Here is a 15986-nt window from a genome sequence, read left to right on the forward strand (position 1 = left end):
CCCCCTCCCCAAACGGGCGCCTGCCCCTTTAAATCTCCCCCCCAACCTGGCCCCGCGCATGCGCAGAGGGGCCTGCGCCGGCCCTCAGCCGCTGGCCCCGCCCCTCAGCCGCTGGCTCCGCCCCCCAGCACCGCCCCCCAGCCGCTAGCACCGCCCCCTGCTGCGCCCGCACCGCCCCTCAGCCCGCTGGCTCCGCCCCATAGCCGCTGGCTCCGCCCCCCTCCGCGCATGCGCCCGCGCCTCAGCCGCTCGATCGCTCCCTTTCCGCGCATGCGCCTGTCCCTCAGCCACTGACTCCGCCCCCTCCGCGCATGCGCCCGCCGCTAGCTCCGCCCCCTCCCCTCCGCGCATGCGCGCCGGGGCAGCACCGCCGCGCGCCGGGGGCCACTCAGAGGCGGGAAAGCGCCGGGACCCGCCGCCGTTGCCGGGGCAACCGCCGCCCCCCCCCCAGGTATCCCTCCGCCCGGCGCATGCGCAGAACCGCCCCTCCCCTCCCCGTATCCCTCCGCCGCGCCTATAGCCCCCCATAAACCCCCGCTACCGCCGCTATAGCCCCTCCCCCGTCCCCTATAGCCCCTCTCCCGCCTCCTCCAGCCCCTCCCCCTCCCCCTCTAGCCCCTCCCCCTCCCCCTATAGCCCCTCCCCTGTCGCCGGGACTTATTTTACCTCAGGAAACCCCACGTGGCCCCGCCCCGGCGGCGCCTATAGCTCCCCGCGGACCCCTATAGGCACCTATAGGGGCTCCTATAGGTTGTTCCCCCCCCCCCCCCCCCCCCGTCACGTGGCAGGTGGGAGCGATGTCGGACTCGGGGCAGAGCCCGGCCCCGGGCGGGCGGCGGCGCTGGCCGAGGGAGAAGGAGCCGGACGGGGGCGGAGACCGACGGGTGGGCGGGGCTTCGCGAGGGGGGGGGTGGGCGGGGCTAAGGGGTGGGCGGGGCTAAGGGGGAGGTGGGCGGGGGGGTGGTGAGCGGGGGCACTGCAGAGGGAGGGGGCGGGGCTGGTGGGCGGGGCTTCGGGGTGAGTGACGGGGCAGGTGTGTGGTCCCGGGGGCGGGGCTGGGGGCAGGTGGGCGGGGCTTGGGGGGGGTGAGTGACAGGGGCAGGTGTGTGGTCCGGGGGTGGAGCTGGTGGGCGGGGCTTAGGGGTGACGGGGGCAGGTGTGTGACCGGGGGGCGGGGCTTAGGGGTGAGTGACAGGGCAGGTGGGCCTCACTGGCAAGGGGAGGCGTGGCTATGAGGTGTGGGCGGGGCTTCGCGAAGGGGCGGGGCTTCGCGTAGGGGCGGGGCTGCGGGTGAGTGACGGGGCAGGTGCCATGAAGGGGGGGCGGGGCCAGGGGCAAGTGGGCGGGACTGGAGCCGGTGGGCGGGGCTCGGGGGGGTGAGTGACAGCAGCAGGTGTGCACCCCAGGTGCGGGAGGGGGCGTGGCTGTGCGGGGGGGGCGTGGCTTCGCCGGTGTGGGCGGGGACTGCAGGCTGAGTGCTGGACCGGAGGGGGGGCGTGTCTAAAGCGGGGTGGGCGTGGCTTGAACGGGGTGGGCGTGGCTTCAGGGGGGAGCAGCGGGAGGGCTCTCAGGCGGGGCGAGAGGCGGGGCTACAGCGGGGGGGCGGAACGATGCGGGGTGGGCGTGGCCGGGTGTGTGGGCGTGGCCCGCGCGTGACCACGCCCCTCCCACGTAGGAGGGAGGGGAGGAGCCAGCCGGCCTGATGCAGAAGACGCCCATCATCCTGGCCAAGCCCCCGGGGGAGCGGGTGAGACGGGGGGGGCGGGGCTTCCCGGGGGGCGGGGCTTCTGGGGGGGGTGGGGCAACCCGGCTGAGGGAGGGGCCGCCCTGGCCCCGCCCCTCCGGGCTGACATCGCTCTCCTTGGAACCAGCAGCAGGCGAAGGCGGGGTCAGGCCCGGCCCCGCCCGCCCCCGCCCCGGCCCCGCCCATCGTGCTGATGAAGGCGCGGGGGGAGGAAGGGCGGGGCGGGGGTGGGGCCGGCGCGGGGGAGGGGCCGGCGCTGGCCCCGCCCCGTGAGAGGGAGGGGCCCCGCCCCACCCAGCCCGTCTACCAGCTGCACGGGAGGGGGCTGCCCCCCCCCGGCGCCCTCGACCGTGAGTGGGCGGGGCTACAGGGGAGGGGGCGGGGCTGGGGGAGTGGGCGGGGCTAAAGGGAGGGGGCGGGGCGGGGCTAAGGGGAGGGGGCGGGGCTAATGGCCTGGCAGGGGGGGTTAATGCTTGGGGTGGGTGCTGAAGGGGAGGGGCGGGGTTAAGGGGTGGGGCGGGGCTTAGGAGGCGGGGCTAAAGGTTGGGGTGGGGTTAAGGGTTGGAGGCGGGGTAAGGGCGGGTTGGGGGTTGTGGGCGGGGTTAGTGGTTTGGGTGGGGCTAAAGGGGAGGGGCTCGGGCTTTGGGGGCGGGGCTACGGCTCGGGGGCGGGGCCAGGGGGGTGGTGACCAGCATAACGCTTTGTGGGCGGGACTAATGCCTTGTGGGCGGGGCTAGTGCTGCCTGGGTTGGCGTGGGGGTTAATGGGGCGGGGCTTGTGGTGAGGGGCGGAGCCTGCGACGAGGGGGCGTGGCTAATGACTGGTGGGCGGGGCTAATGGCTGGGGCTTACCGAAAGAGGGGGAGGGTGGCAGCTAAGGGTGGGGGTTCTGAGGGGGTGTGTGGCCAGGGAGGGGGCGGGGCTAGCGGAGGGGGGCGTGGCCACACAACCCCCTGGCTCCGCCCCCCCCACAGCGGTGGCCGGCCAGGCCCGGCTGGCGGCTCCCGAGAAGATGAAAACCAGCATCAAACTGGTGGACGAGCAAATGAACTGGTGCGACAGCGCCCTGGAGGTGGGGGAGGGGCCCCGGGGGGTGGGGGAGGGGACGGGGAGGGGGAGGGGCTCCCGGGGGTGGGGGAGGAGCTCCTGGGAGTGGGGGAGGGACCCATGGGGGGGAGGGGCTCCTGGAGGAGGGGGAGGAGCCCTGGGGGTGAGGGAGGGGCCCTGGGGGGTGGGGCTCTGGAGGGGTGGGGGAGGGGCCCTGGGGGGTGGGGGTGGGAGTCTGGAGGGGTGGGGGAGGGGCTCGTGGAAGTGGGGGAGGGGCCCTGAGGGGGGAGGAGGGGCCCCTATGGGGGGTTTGGGGGGATCCTGGGTCCCCTGGGGGGGGGGGGGGGGGAGTTTCCCCTCCGGGGTGGGGGAGGGGTGGGTCCCCCGCGCGTGGGGGCGGGGTCCCGGACGCCCCTCCCCCCCCCCAGTTCCTGCTGGAGCAGACGGACGTGCTGGTGGTCGGGGCCCTGGGGCTGCAGGGGACCGGGAAGTCCACCCTCCTCTCCCTGCTGGCCGCCAACCAGCCCGAGGAGGACCCCCGGTACTGGGAGGCACTGGGAGGGGACTGGGATATACTGGGAGGGGACTGGGAGGGACTAGGAGGGGATTGGGAGGGACTGGGAGGCAGTGGGAGGGGACTGGGAGAGACTGGCAGGGCACTGGGAGGGACTGGGAGGGTACTGGGAGGGACTGGGAAGGGATTGGGAGGGGTGGGGGGCACTGGGAGGGGACTGGGAGGGACTGGGAGGCATACTGGGATATACTGGGAGGAGACTGGCAGTAACTGAGAGGGAACTGGGAGGGATTGGGAGGCTCTGGGAGGGGAATAGGAGGGACTGGGAGGCACTGGGAGGGGACTGGGATGCACTGGTAGGGATTGGGAGGGCACTGGTAGGGATTGGGGGGGACTGGGAGGGACTGGGGAGGGACGGGGGGGGACTGGGAGGGACTGGGAAGGACTGGAGGGGACTGGGATGGACTGGGAGGGGACTGGGATGGCTTGGGAGGGGACTGGGAGGGACTGGGATGTACTGGGAGGGACTGGGAGGCACTGGGAGGGACTGGGAGGCACTGGGCTATACTGGGAGGGACTGGAAGGCATACTGGGATATACTGGGAGGAAACTGGGGGGTACTGGGCGGGACTCGGTGGCACTGGGAGGGCACTGGGCAGGACTGGGAGGGGACTGGGCAGGACTGGGCTGAACTGGGGGCTCCCAGGGCCTTCGTCTTCCGGCCGCAGCCCCCGGAGCTGCGGGAGCGGGGGGGGGCCCAGACCAGCGGCGTCGACTTCTTCATCACCCCCGAGCGCGTCGTCTTCCTCGACACCCAGGTGGGGCCGGCCCCAGCACCCCTAATTACCTCTAATCACCCCTAATTACCCCTAATTACCCCTAATCACCCCTAATTACCCCTAATCACACCTTAAATACCGCCTAATTACCCCTAATTACCCCTAATCACCCCTTCAATACTGCCTAATTACCCCTAATTACCTCTAATTACCCCTAATCACCCCTAATTACCCCTTAAATAACGACTAATTACCCCTAATCACCCCTAATTACCCCTAATCACCCCTTAAATACTGCCTAATTGCCCCTAATTACCCCTAATCACCCCTAATTACCCCTTAAATACTGCCTAATTACCCCTAATTACCTCTAATTACCCCTAATCACCCCTGAAATACCACCTAATTACCTCTAATGAATCCTAATCACCCCAATTACCCCTTAAATACCGCCTAATCACCCCTAATTACCCCTTAAATACTGCCTAATTACCCCTAATTACCTCTAATTACCCCTAATCACCCCTGAAATACCACCTAATTACCTCTAATGAATCCTAATCACCCCAATTACCCCTTAAATACCGCCTAATCACCCCTAATTACCCCTTAAATACTGCCTAATTACCCCTAATCACCCCTGAAATACCACCTAATTACCTCTAATGACCCCTTAAATACCGCCTAATTACCCCTAATCACCCCTAATTACCCCTAATCGCCCCTATTTACCCCTAATCACCACTTAAATACTGCCTAATTGCCCCTAATTACCCCTAATCACCACTAATTACCACTTAAATACTGCCTAATTGCCCCTAATTACCTCTAATTACCTCTAATCACCCCTGAAATACCACCTAATTACCTCTAATGACTCCTAAGCACCCCTAAGTACCCCAATTACCCCTTAAATACCGCCTAATCACCCCTAATTACCCCTTAAATACTGCCTAATTACCCCTAATTACCTCTAATTACCCCTAATCACCCCTGAAATACCACCTAATTACCTCTAATGACCCCTTAAATACCGCCTAATTACCCCAATCACCCCTAATTACCCCTAATCGCCCCTATTTACCCCTAATCACCACTTAAATACTGCCTAATTGCCCCTAATTACCCCTAATCACCCCTAATCACCCCTTAAATACTGCCTAATTGCCCCTAATTACCTCTAATTACCCCTAATCACCCCTGAAATACCACCTAATTACCTCTAATGACCCCTTAAATACTGCCTAATTACCACTAATGACCCCAATTACCTCTAATGATCCCTAATTACGTCTAATTACCCCTTAAATACCGCCTCATTACCATTAATTACTTCTAATTACCCCTTAAATACCACCTAATTACCCGTAATCACCCCTTAAATACCGCCTAATTACCCTTGATTACCTCTATTTACCCCTTAAATACCGCCTAATTACTCCTAATCACCCCTAATTACCCCTTAAATATCTCTAATGACCCCTAATCACCCCTAATTACCCCTTAAATAGCTCCTAATTACCCCCAATTACCCCTAATTACTCCCTAATTACCCCAATTAGTCTAATTACCCCTAATTACTCCTAATTACTGCACAATTACCCCTTAACTACTGCCTAATTACTCCTTAATCACCCCTATTACCCCTTAATTACCCTTAATTATCCCTAATAATCTCTAATTACCTCTAATTAACCCCCCCTTACCTCCCAATCCCCCCCCCCCCCGGCCTTATTCCCCCCTCATTACCGGTAATGAGGTCATTAGGGGCTGGGGGGCGTGGCTTCGGGGGGGGGCGGGGCCGCAGTGACCCCGCCCCCCGCAGCCCATCCTTAGCCCCGCCCTCCTCGACCACCTCATCAACAACGACCGGAAGCTGCCCCCCGAGTACGCCCTCCCCCACACCTACGTCGAGATGCAGGTGAGGGCGGGGGTGATGTCAGCGCCGTGATGTCAGCGCCGCGCTGAGGTCACCGGGCGGAAATGGGGGGGTGGGGGGGGGCGGGTAATGAGATGGTAATGAGATGGTAATGAGATGGTAATAAGGGGGAATAGGCGTATGAGGGGGTGGAATAGGGGAATAGGAGTCATTAATTAGGGTAATTAGTGTTAATTAAGGTTAAGTGGGGTTAATTAGAGGTAATTGGGAGTGATTAGATGGTAATGAGATGGTAATGAGATGATAATGAGATGGGAATGAGATGGTAATAAGGGGGAATAGGCGTAGGAGGGGGTGGAATAGGGGAATAAGAGTCATTAATTAGGGTAATTAGTGTTAATTAAGGTTAATTAGGGTTAGTTAAAGGTAATTAGGAGTGATTAGATGGTAATGAGATGGTAATGAGATGGGAATGAGATGGTAATAAGGGGGAATAGGCCCATGGGGGGAGATGGGGGGGGTGGAATAGGGGAATGAGAGTCATTAATTAGGGTAATTAGTGTTAATTAAGGTTAATTAGGGTTAGTTAAAGGTAATTAGGAGTTATTAGATGGTAATGAGATGATAATGAGATGGGAATGAGATGGTAATAAGGGGGAATAGGCCCATGGGGGGAGATGGGGGGGGTGGAATAGGGGAATGAGAGTCATTAATTAGGGTAATTAGTGTTAATTAAGGTTAAGTGGGGTTAATTAAAGGTGATTGGGAGTGATTAGATGGTAATGAGATGGTAATGAGATGATAAGGAGATGGTAATAAGGGGGAATAGGCCCATGGGGGGAGATGGGGGGGGTGGAATAGGGGAAAGAGAGTCATTAATTAGGGTAATTAGTGTTAATTAAGGTTAATTAGGGTTAATTAAAGGTGATTGGGAGTGATTAGATGGTAATGAGATGATAATGAGATGGGAATGAGATGGTAATAAGGGGGAATAGGTGTATGGGGGGGTGGAATAGGGGAATAAGAGTCATTAATTAGTGTTAAATAGTAATTAGTGTTAATTTAGTTAGTGTTAATTTAATTAGTAATTAGTGTTAATTAAGGTTAATTAAAGGTAATTAGGAGTTATGAGATGGTAATGAGATGGTAATAAGGGGGAATTGGCGTATGGGGGGTGGAATAGGGGAATGAGAGTGATTAATTAGGGTTAATTAAGGTTGATTAGGGGTAATTGAAGGTAATTAGGAGTGATATATGGTAATGAGATGATAATGAGATGGGAATGAGATGGTAATAAGGGGGAATAGGCCCATAGAGGGGTACGGGGGGGGGGGAATAGGGAATAAGAGTGATTAATTAGGGTTAATTAAGGTTGATTAGGGGTAATTGAAGGTAATTAGGATTGATTAGATGGTAATGAGATGGTAATGAGATGTAATAAGGGGGAATAGACCTTGGGGGGGTATGGGAGGGGGTGGAATAGGGGGGTAAGGGTGATTAATGAAGGTTAATTAGGGCTAATTAGGGGTTATTTCAGGTGAGAAGGGATAATTAGACATAATTAGGTGGTAAATTAGTTGGTAATTAGATGGTAATAAGGGGGAAGCCCATAGAGGGGTGGGGGATAGGAGGGAAAGGGGAAAAAGAGTGATTAATTAGGGTAATCTAGAGTTAATTAAAGGAATTAGGAGTGGTTACATGGTAATAAGGGGGAAATAGGAGAGGTGTAGAGTAGAGTTAATTAATTAGCAGTAATTAATTACAACTCATCAATTAGGAGCGATTAATTAGGAATGGTCCATTAGCGGTGATTAATTAGGAGTAATTAGGGCGTTGGGGGTAATAGAGGTGTGAGGGGAGGTGTAGGGGCTAACGAGGCTAATTAATTAAAACCACTGAATTACAAGTAATTAATTACAAGCAATTAATTAGGAATGGTTAATTAGGGGTGATTAATTAGGAGTAATTAGGGTGTGGGGGGTAATAGAGGCGTGAGGGGAGGTGTAGGGCGTAACGAGCTTAATTAATTAGGAATAATTAATTACAACTCATCAATTAGGAGCGATTAATTAGGAGTGGTCCATTAGCGGTGATTAATTAGGAGTAATTAGGGCGTGGGGGGGTAATAGGGGCATGAGGGGAGGTGTAAGGGGGGTAACGAGTTTAAATAATTAGCAATAATTAATTACAACTGATTAATCAGGAGTGATTAATGAGGAATGGTCAATCAGCGGTGATTAATTAGGAGTAATTAGGGGGCAGGGGGGTAATAGGGGTATGAGGGGAGGTGTAAGGGGGGTAACAAGGTTAATTAATTAGCAATAATTAATTAGAACTGATTAATTAGGAGCAATTAATTAGGGAAGGTTCATTAGCGGTGATTAATTAGGAGTAATTAGGGCGTGGGGGGGTGGGTAATAGGGGCATGAGGGTAGGGGCTAATGAGACTAATTAATTAAAACCACTGAATTACAACTAATTAATTACAAGCAATTAATTAGGAATGTCAATTAGGGGCGATTAATTAGGAGCGGTCCATTAGCGGTGGTTAATTAGGAGTAATTAGGGCGTGGGGGGGTAATAGGGGCATGAGGGGAGGTGTAGGGGGTAACGAGCTTAATTAATTAGGAATAATTAATTACAACTGATTAATCAGGAGCGATGAATGAGGAATGGTCAATCAGCGGTGATTAATTAGGAGTAATTAGGAGGCGGGGGGGGTAAGGAGGGGGCGGGGCTGACGCCGGGTCCCGCCCCGCGCGCGGGGGCGCAGTCGCTGCAGATCGCGGCCTTTCTGTTCACCGTCTGCCACGTGGTGCTGCTGGTGCAGGACTGGTTCACCGACCTCGCCCTCTACCGGTCAGCCCCGCCCCGCCACGCCCCGCCCCGCCCCCGCCCCACATCTGCCCCACATCTGCCCCATAACCGCCCCACGGCCCCGGTTCCTGCCCCATAACCGCCCCATGGGCTCGGTTCCTGCCCCATAGCGGCCCCACAGTCTTGATTCCTGCCCCACAGCTGCCCCACATCTGCCCCATGGCCCCGGTTCCTGCCCCATAGCCACCCCACGGCCCCGGTTCCTGCCCATAGCCGCCCATGGGCTCAGTTCCTGCCCCATAGCCACCCCACGGCCCCGGTTCCTGCCCCATAGCCGCCCCATGGTCTCGGTTCCTGCCCCATAGCGGCCCCACGGTCTCGGTTCCTGCCCCCCATCTGCCCACGGCCCCGGTTCCTGCCCCATAGCCGCCCACGGTCTCGGTTCCTGCCCCATAGCGGCCCATGGTCTCAGTCCTGCCCCATAGCCACCCCATGGTCTTGGTTCCTGCCCCATAGCGGCCCCACGGTCTCGGAGTTCCTGCCCCACATCTGCCCCACGGCCCCGGTTCCTGCCCCACAGCCACCCCATGGTCTCGGTTCCTGCCCCATAGCCAACCCCATGGTCTCGGTTCCTGGCCCACGGCTGCCCCACGGCCCCGGTTCCTGCCCAATGCTGCCCCACGGTCTCAGTTCCTGCCCCATAGCTGCCCCACGGCCCCGGTTCCTGCCCCATAGCGGCCCCACGGTCTCGGTTCCTGCCCCACATCTGCACCATGGCCCTGGTTCCTGCCCCAATAGCCCCCCACGCCCCGGTTCCTGCCCATAGCTCAGCCCACAGCCCCGGTTCCTCGCCACATCTGCCCCACGGCCCCAGTTCCTCCTGCCCCACGGCTGCCCCATGGCTCTGGTTCCTGCCCCATAGCCGCCCCACGGTCTCAGTTCCCTGCCCCACATCTGCCCCATGGCCCCGGTTCCTGCCCCACAGCTGCCCCACGGCCCCAGTTCCTGCCCATAGCTGCCCCATGACCCTGGTTCCCGCCCCACATCTGCCCCATGGCCCCGGTTCCTGCCCACAGCTGCCCCCCAGCCACCCCTCCAGCCCCCCAACTGCCCCCCCCCCCCGCCCCACGGCCGCCCCCCAACCCCCGCCGCCCCCCAGGTTCCTGCAGACGGCCGAGATGGTGAAGCCCTCCACCCCCTCCCCCAGCCACGAGCCCAGCGGCGCCGCCGGCCCCGAGGAGCCCTCGGAGTACTACCCCCACCTGGGTGAGCCCCTCCCCCACCACCCCCCACCTGGGTGAGCCCCTCCCCCACCCCCACCTGGGTGAGCCCCTCCCCCACCTGGGTGAGCCCCTCCCCCACCTGGGTGAGCCCCTCCCCCACCCCACCTGGGTGAGCCCCTCCCCCACCCCCACCTGGGTGAGCCCCTCCCCCACCTGGGTGAGCCCCACCCCCACCTGGGTGAGCCCCTCCCCCACCTGGGTGAGCCCCTCCCCCTCCTGGGTGAGCCCTCCCCACCTGGGTGAGCCCCTCCCCCTCCTGGGTGAGCCCCACCCCCACCTGGGTGAGCCCCTCCCCACCCCCACCTGGGTGAGCCCCTCCCCCTCCTGGGTGAGCCCCTCCCCCACCTGGGTGAGCCCCTCCCCCACCCCCACCTGGGTGAGCCCCTCCCCCACCTGGGTGAGCCCCTCCCCCTCCCCCACCTGGGTGAGCCCCTCCCCCACCTGGGTGAGCCCCTCCCCCACCCCCACCTGGGTGAGCCCCTCCCCCACCCCCACCTGGGTGAGCCCCTCCCCACCTGGGTGAGCCCCTCCCCCACCCCCACCTGGGTGAGCCCCTCCCCCACCCCCACCTGGGTGAGCCCCTCCCCCACCCCCCACCTGGGTGAGCCCCTCCCCACCTGGGTGAGCCCACCCCCACCTGGGTGAGCCCCTCCCCACCTGGGTGAGCCCCTCCCCCTCCTGGGTGAGCCCCTCCCCCACCTGGGTGAGCCCCTCCCCCTCCTGGGTGAGCCCCACCCCCACCTGGGTGAGCCCCTCCCCCACCCCCACCTGGGTGAGCCCCTCCCCCTCCTGGGTGAGCCCCTCCCCCACCTGGGTGAGCCCCTCCCCCACCCCCACCTGGGTGAGCCCCTCCCCCACCTGGGTGAGCCCCTCCCCCTCCCCCACCTGGGTGAGCCCCTCCCCCACCTGGGTGAGCCCCTCCCCCACCCCCACCTGGGTGAGCCCCTCCCCCACCCCCACCTGGGTGAGCCCCTCCCCCACCTGGGTGAGCCCCTCCCCACCCCCACCTGGGTGAGCCCCTCCCCCACCCTGGGTGAGCCCCTCCCCCTCCTGGGTGAGCCCCTCCCCCTCCTGGGTGAGCCCCACCCCCACCTGGGTGAGCCCCTCCCCCACCCCCACCTGGGTGAGTCCCTCCCCTCCTGGGTGAGCCCCTCCCCCACCTGGGTGAGCCCCTCCCCCACCCCCACCTGGGTGAGCCCCTCCCCCACCTGGGTGAGCCCCTCCCCTCCCCCACCTGGGTGAGCCCCTCCCCCACCTGGGTGAGCCCCTCCCCCACCCCCACCTGGGTGAGCCCCTCCCCCACCTGGGTGAGCCCCTCCCCCACCCCCACCTGGGTGAGCCCCTCCCCACCGGGTGAGCCCCTCCCCCACCCCCACCTGGGTGAGCCCCTCCCCACCTGGGTGAGCCCCTCCCCCACCCCCACCTGGGTGAGCCCTCCCCCACCTGGGTGAGCCCCTCCCCCACCCCCACCTGGGTGAGCCCCTCCCCCACCCCCACCTGGGTGAGCCCCTCCCCCACCTGGGTGAGCCCCTCCCCCCACCCCACCTGGGTGAGCCCCTCCCCACCTGGGTGAGCCCCTCCCCCACCCCCCGGGGTGAGCCCTCCCCCACCTGGGTGAGCCCCTCCCCCACCCCCACCTGGGTGAGCCCCTCCCCCACCTGGGTGAGCCCCTCCCCCCTCCCCCACCTGGGTGAGCCCCTCCCCACCCCCACCTGGGTGAGCCCCTCCCCCACCCCCACCTGGGTGAGCCCCTCCCCCAGTGCCTCCCAGTCCCTCCCAGTGCCTCCCCAGTGCCCCCCAATCCTCCCCAGTCCCTCCCAGTGCCTCCCAATCCCCTCCCAGTGCCCCCCAATCCCCTCCCAGTCCCTCCCAGTGCCCCCAATCCCATCCCAGTCCCTCCCAGTCCCCCCCCAATCCCCCCCAGTGCCCCCCAATCCCCTCTCAGTCCCTCCCAGTCCCCTCCCAGTGCCTCCCAGTCCCTCCCGTCACCTCCCAGTGCCCTCCCAGTTTTCGTCCAGACCCGCGCTCGCCCCGAGGCCTTCGGCCCCCGCCGCCTGCGCCAGATGCACCGGGTGCTGGACCGGCTGATGGCGCATTCGCACCTCAAGTACAAGGGTGGGTGGGGGGAGGGGCGGGGGGTGGGGTCCCGGATACCTGGGTCCCCTATGGGGGAGGGGAGGGGTTTGGAAGGGTGCACTGGGAGGGACTGGGAGGAGATTGGGGGGCAGTGGGAGGGGATTGGGAGGGGATTGGAAGGCACTGGGAGGGGCTCGGAGGTGACTGGGAAGGACTGGGAGGCAATGGGGGGGACTGGGAGGGGAATGGGGTGCACTGGGAGGGGCACTGGGGGGCACTGGGAGGCACTGGGGGGGGTCTGGGAGGGGCATTGGGGGGCACTGGGAGGCACTGGGAGGGGATTGGGGGGCACTGGGAGGCACTGGGGGAAGTCTGGGAGGGGCATTGGGAGGCACCGGGAGGGACTGGGAGGGGATTGGGGGGGCACTGGGAGGGACTGGGAAGGGCATTGGGGGGCACTGGGAGGCACTGGGGGAAGTCTGGGAGGGGCATTGGGAGGCACTGGAGGGACTGGGAGGGGATTGGGGGGCACTGGGAGGCACTGGGGGGGACTGGGAGGGGATTGGGGGGCACTGGGAGGGATTGGGAGGGATTGGGGGGCACTGGGAGGCACTGGGGGGACTGGGAGGGGATTGGGGGGCACTGGGAGGCACTGGGAGGGACTGGGAGGCACTGTGAGGGACTGGGAGGCACTGGGGGGTCTGGGAGGGGACTGGGAAGCACTGGGAGGGGTCTGGGGGGGGCATTGGGGGTCTCTGGGAGGGGCACTGGGAGGGGCCTGGGAAGCACTGGGGGGGACTGGGAGAGACTGGGAGGGGTGGGAGTGGGGGAGGGGCAGGGGGCGGGTCCCGAATACCCGGGTGCCCCTATGGGGGGGGGGGGGGGGAGGGGCGGCCCTGTGCCCCCTATAGGGGGGATGGGGGAGGGGTCCTGTGCCCCCTGCGGTGGGGGAGGGGTGGGGTGGGGGAGGGGTGGCATCGCCCGCCCCTCCCCCCCCAGGGTCGCTCTCCATGCGGGAGCTGGGGCTGCTGCCGGGGCTCCCCGAGGGCTTCCTGGAGGCCGAAGTCAACCTCTTCCTCCTCCCCCCCCGGAAGAGGAGGGGGAGGACGCCCGCCCCGCCCCGGTGAGCGCCCCGCCCCTCCCCACCCCCACCCCCCGCCCCTCCCCCCCCCCCCCCAAAGGGGACAGGAGAGGTCGGGACCCCCACACCCCCCCGCCCCTCCCCACCTCAAAGGGGATCTATGCCCCTCCCCCACCCCGCCCCTCCCCCCACAAGGGCACCCCAGGCCCCTCCCCCACCTCAAAGGGACCCGTGCCCCTCCCCCACCCCGCCCCCCCCCCCCCCCACATGGGCACCCCAGGCCTTCGGGACCCCCCCACCCCCGCCCCTCCCCCACCCCAAAGGGGACCCCCACCCCGCCCTCCCCCACCCCAAAGGGGACCCATGCCCCTCCCCCACCCCGCCCCTCCCCCACCTCTAAGAGGATCTATGCCCCTCCCCCACCCCGCCCCTCCCCCCACAAGGGCACCCCAGGCCCCTCCCCCCACCTCAAAGGGGACCCGTGCCCCTCCCCCACCCCGCCCCCTCCCCCACCAGGGCACCCCAGGCCTTCGGGACCCCCCCACCCCCGCCCCTCCCCCCACCCCGCCCCTCCCCCACCCCAAAGGGGACCCCCACCCCGCCCCTCCCCCACCCAGGGGCACCCCAGGCCTTGGGGACCCTCCCCCGCCCCTCCCCACCCCAAAGGGACCCACCCCCCTCCCCCACCCCGCCCCTCCCCCCACCAGGGCCCCCCAGGCCTTCGGGACCCCCACCCTGCCCCTTCCTCCCCCCACCCACAACCGCCCACCCCCCTCCCCCACCCAGGGGCACCCCAGGCCTTGGGGACCCCCCAACCCACCCCTCCCCCCCACCCCAAGAGGACCCATGCCCCTCCCCCACCCCGCCCCCCCCCCACACAAGGGCACTCAGGCCTTCGGGACCCCCCACCCCCACCCCCGCCCCCGCCCCTCCCCACCCCCCTCCCCCCCACCACCCCCCCCCCCAAGGGCACCCCAGGCCTTCGGGACCCCCCAACCCTGCCCCTCCCCCACCCCACTGGGCCCCCACCCCCCTCCCCCCACCCCGCCCCTCCCCCCCCGGCGTGTGACGCGGGCGGGGGTTGCGCAGGCGGGGGAGGGGCCCCCCTCTTCCCCCTCCTCCCCCCGTACCGGGGTCACGGAGCCTTCGGGACCCTCCTGGCCCGGCTGCGGGGGAGGGTCCTGGCGGCCGCCCGGGCCCAGCTCTCCCCACACCCTCCTCACCGAGAGGAACTGGTGAGACTGGGAGGGCACTGGGGGGGACTGGGGGGCACTGGGAGGGACTGGGAGGGGATTGGGGGGCACTGGGAGGGCACTGGGGGGGCACTGGGAGGGACTGGGAGGGACTGGGGGGGGATTGGGGGGCACTGGGAGGGGATTGGGGGGCACTGAGAGGGGCTGGGAGGGGACTGGGAAGGACTGGGAGGCACTGGGGGGGACTGGGAGGGGACTGGGAGGCACTGGGAGGGACTGGGAGGGGATTGGGGGGCAGTGGGAGGGGATTGGGAGGGGATTGGGGGGCACCGGGAGGGGCTCGGAGGGGACTGGGAAGGACTGGGAGCACTGGGGGGGACTGGGAGGGGAAGTGGGGCACTGGGAGGGGCACTGGAGGGACTGGGAGACATTGGGAGGGACTGGGAGGGGATTGGGGGGCAGTGGGAGGCACTGGGAGGAGATTGGGGGGCACTGGGAGGGGCTGGGAGGGGAATGGATGGGATTGGGGGGTGCTGGGAGGGGCACTGGGTGGGACTGGGAGGGGATTGGGGGCACTGGGAGGGGCACTGGGAAGGACTGGGAGGGGCACTGGGAGGACACGTACTAATCTGTACCACCTTTCACGTGTCGATACTGGTTTATACTGGTTTACACTGGTCCGTAGCACTTTTTGCCGGTTTGTACTGGCCTGTACTGGTTCTTACTGGTTCATACTGGTTCTTACTGGTCTGTACTGGTCCGGCAGGTTCCACTACGCCGCCCGGATCTGGGACGGGGTGAAGAAATCCTCGGCCCTGGCGGAGTACAGCCGCCTGCTGGGCTGAGGGCCACGCCCCCGGCCACGCCCCCCGGCCACGCCCCCGGCCACGCCCCCACGCCCTTCCCCACCCACAGACCCCACCCCTCCCCCACCCAGGGGGGGCCTCCCCCACCCCAGGCCCCTCCCCCACCCCAAGCCCCTCCCCCGCCCCCAGACCCCACCCCCAGACCCCACCCCCACCCCAGGCCACGCCCCCAGGCTCCTCCCCCACCCCCATGGACACGCCCCCCCCCGACCCAGGGAGGCCCCACCCCCAGGGGACCCCTCCCCCACCTCCGCCTCCCCCACCCCCAGACCCCTCCCCCACACAGGGGGCCCCTCCCCCCACCTCCATGAAGCCCCTCCCCCCCACAGACCCCTCCCCCGCCCACAGGGGGCCCCTCCCCCACCTCCATGAAGCCCCTCCCCCCACAGACCCCTCCCCCACACAGGGGGCCCCTCCCCCCACCTCCAAGAAGCCCCTCCCCCACACCAGACCCCTCCCCCACCTCCCTGAGGCCCCTCCCACCCGACCCCTCCCCCACCCCTCGCCCCTCCCCCCTCCCCGAGGCCCCTCCCACCCGACCCCTCCCCCACCCCTCGCCCCTCCCCCCTCCTCGAGGCCCCTCCCCCCGACCCCTCCCCCACCCCACGCCCCTCCCCCCCGAGGCCCCTCCCCCCCTCATGCCCCTCCCCCCCCAATAAAACCTCCCCAACCCCGACCGGCTCCGTCCTTCGCTCTCATTGGTCCCTC

At 65.0% G+C, this 15986-nt stretch overlaps 1 protein-coding gene across 1 annotated transcript; it reads left to right on the top strand.

The window, feature by feature from the left end:
* Nucleotides 1-338: 338 nt before the first annotated feature.
* On the top strand, nucleotides 339-15436 carry SMG9 (SMG9 nonsense mediated mRNA decay factor). Its single transcript, XM_075135015.1, is given in 15 exon segments — nucleotides 339-451; nucleotides 789-884; nucleotides 1676-1747; nucleotides 1872-2094; nucleotides 2718-2815; nucleotides 3219-3331; nucleotides 4011-4122; nucleotides 5909-6004; nucleotides 8736-8821; nucleotides 9939-10045; nucleotides 12070-12177; nucleotides 13138-13257; nucleotides 14303-14427; nucleotides 14429-14454; nucleotides 15179-15436. Coding segments are annotated over 15 exon segments (1563 nt in total). The 5' UTR covers nucleotides 339-349; the 3' UTR covers nucleotides 15258-15436.
* Nucleotides 15437-15986: the final 550 nt, after the last annotated feature.

This window comes from Calonectris borealis, chromosome 35 (genome assembly GCF_964195595.1).
Source record: "Calonectris borealis chromosome 35, bCalBor7.hap1.2, whole genome shotgun sequence".
NCBI lineage: Eukaryota > Metazoa > Chordata > Aves > Procellariiformes > Procellariidae > Calonectris > Calonectris borealis.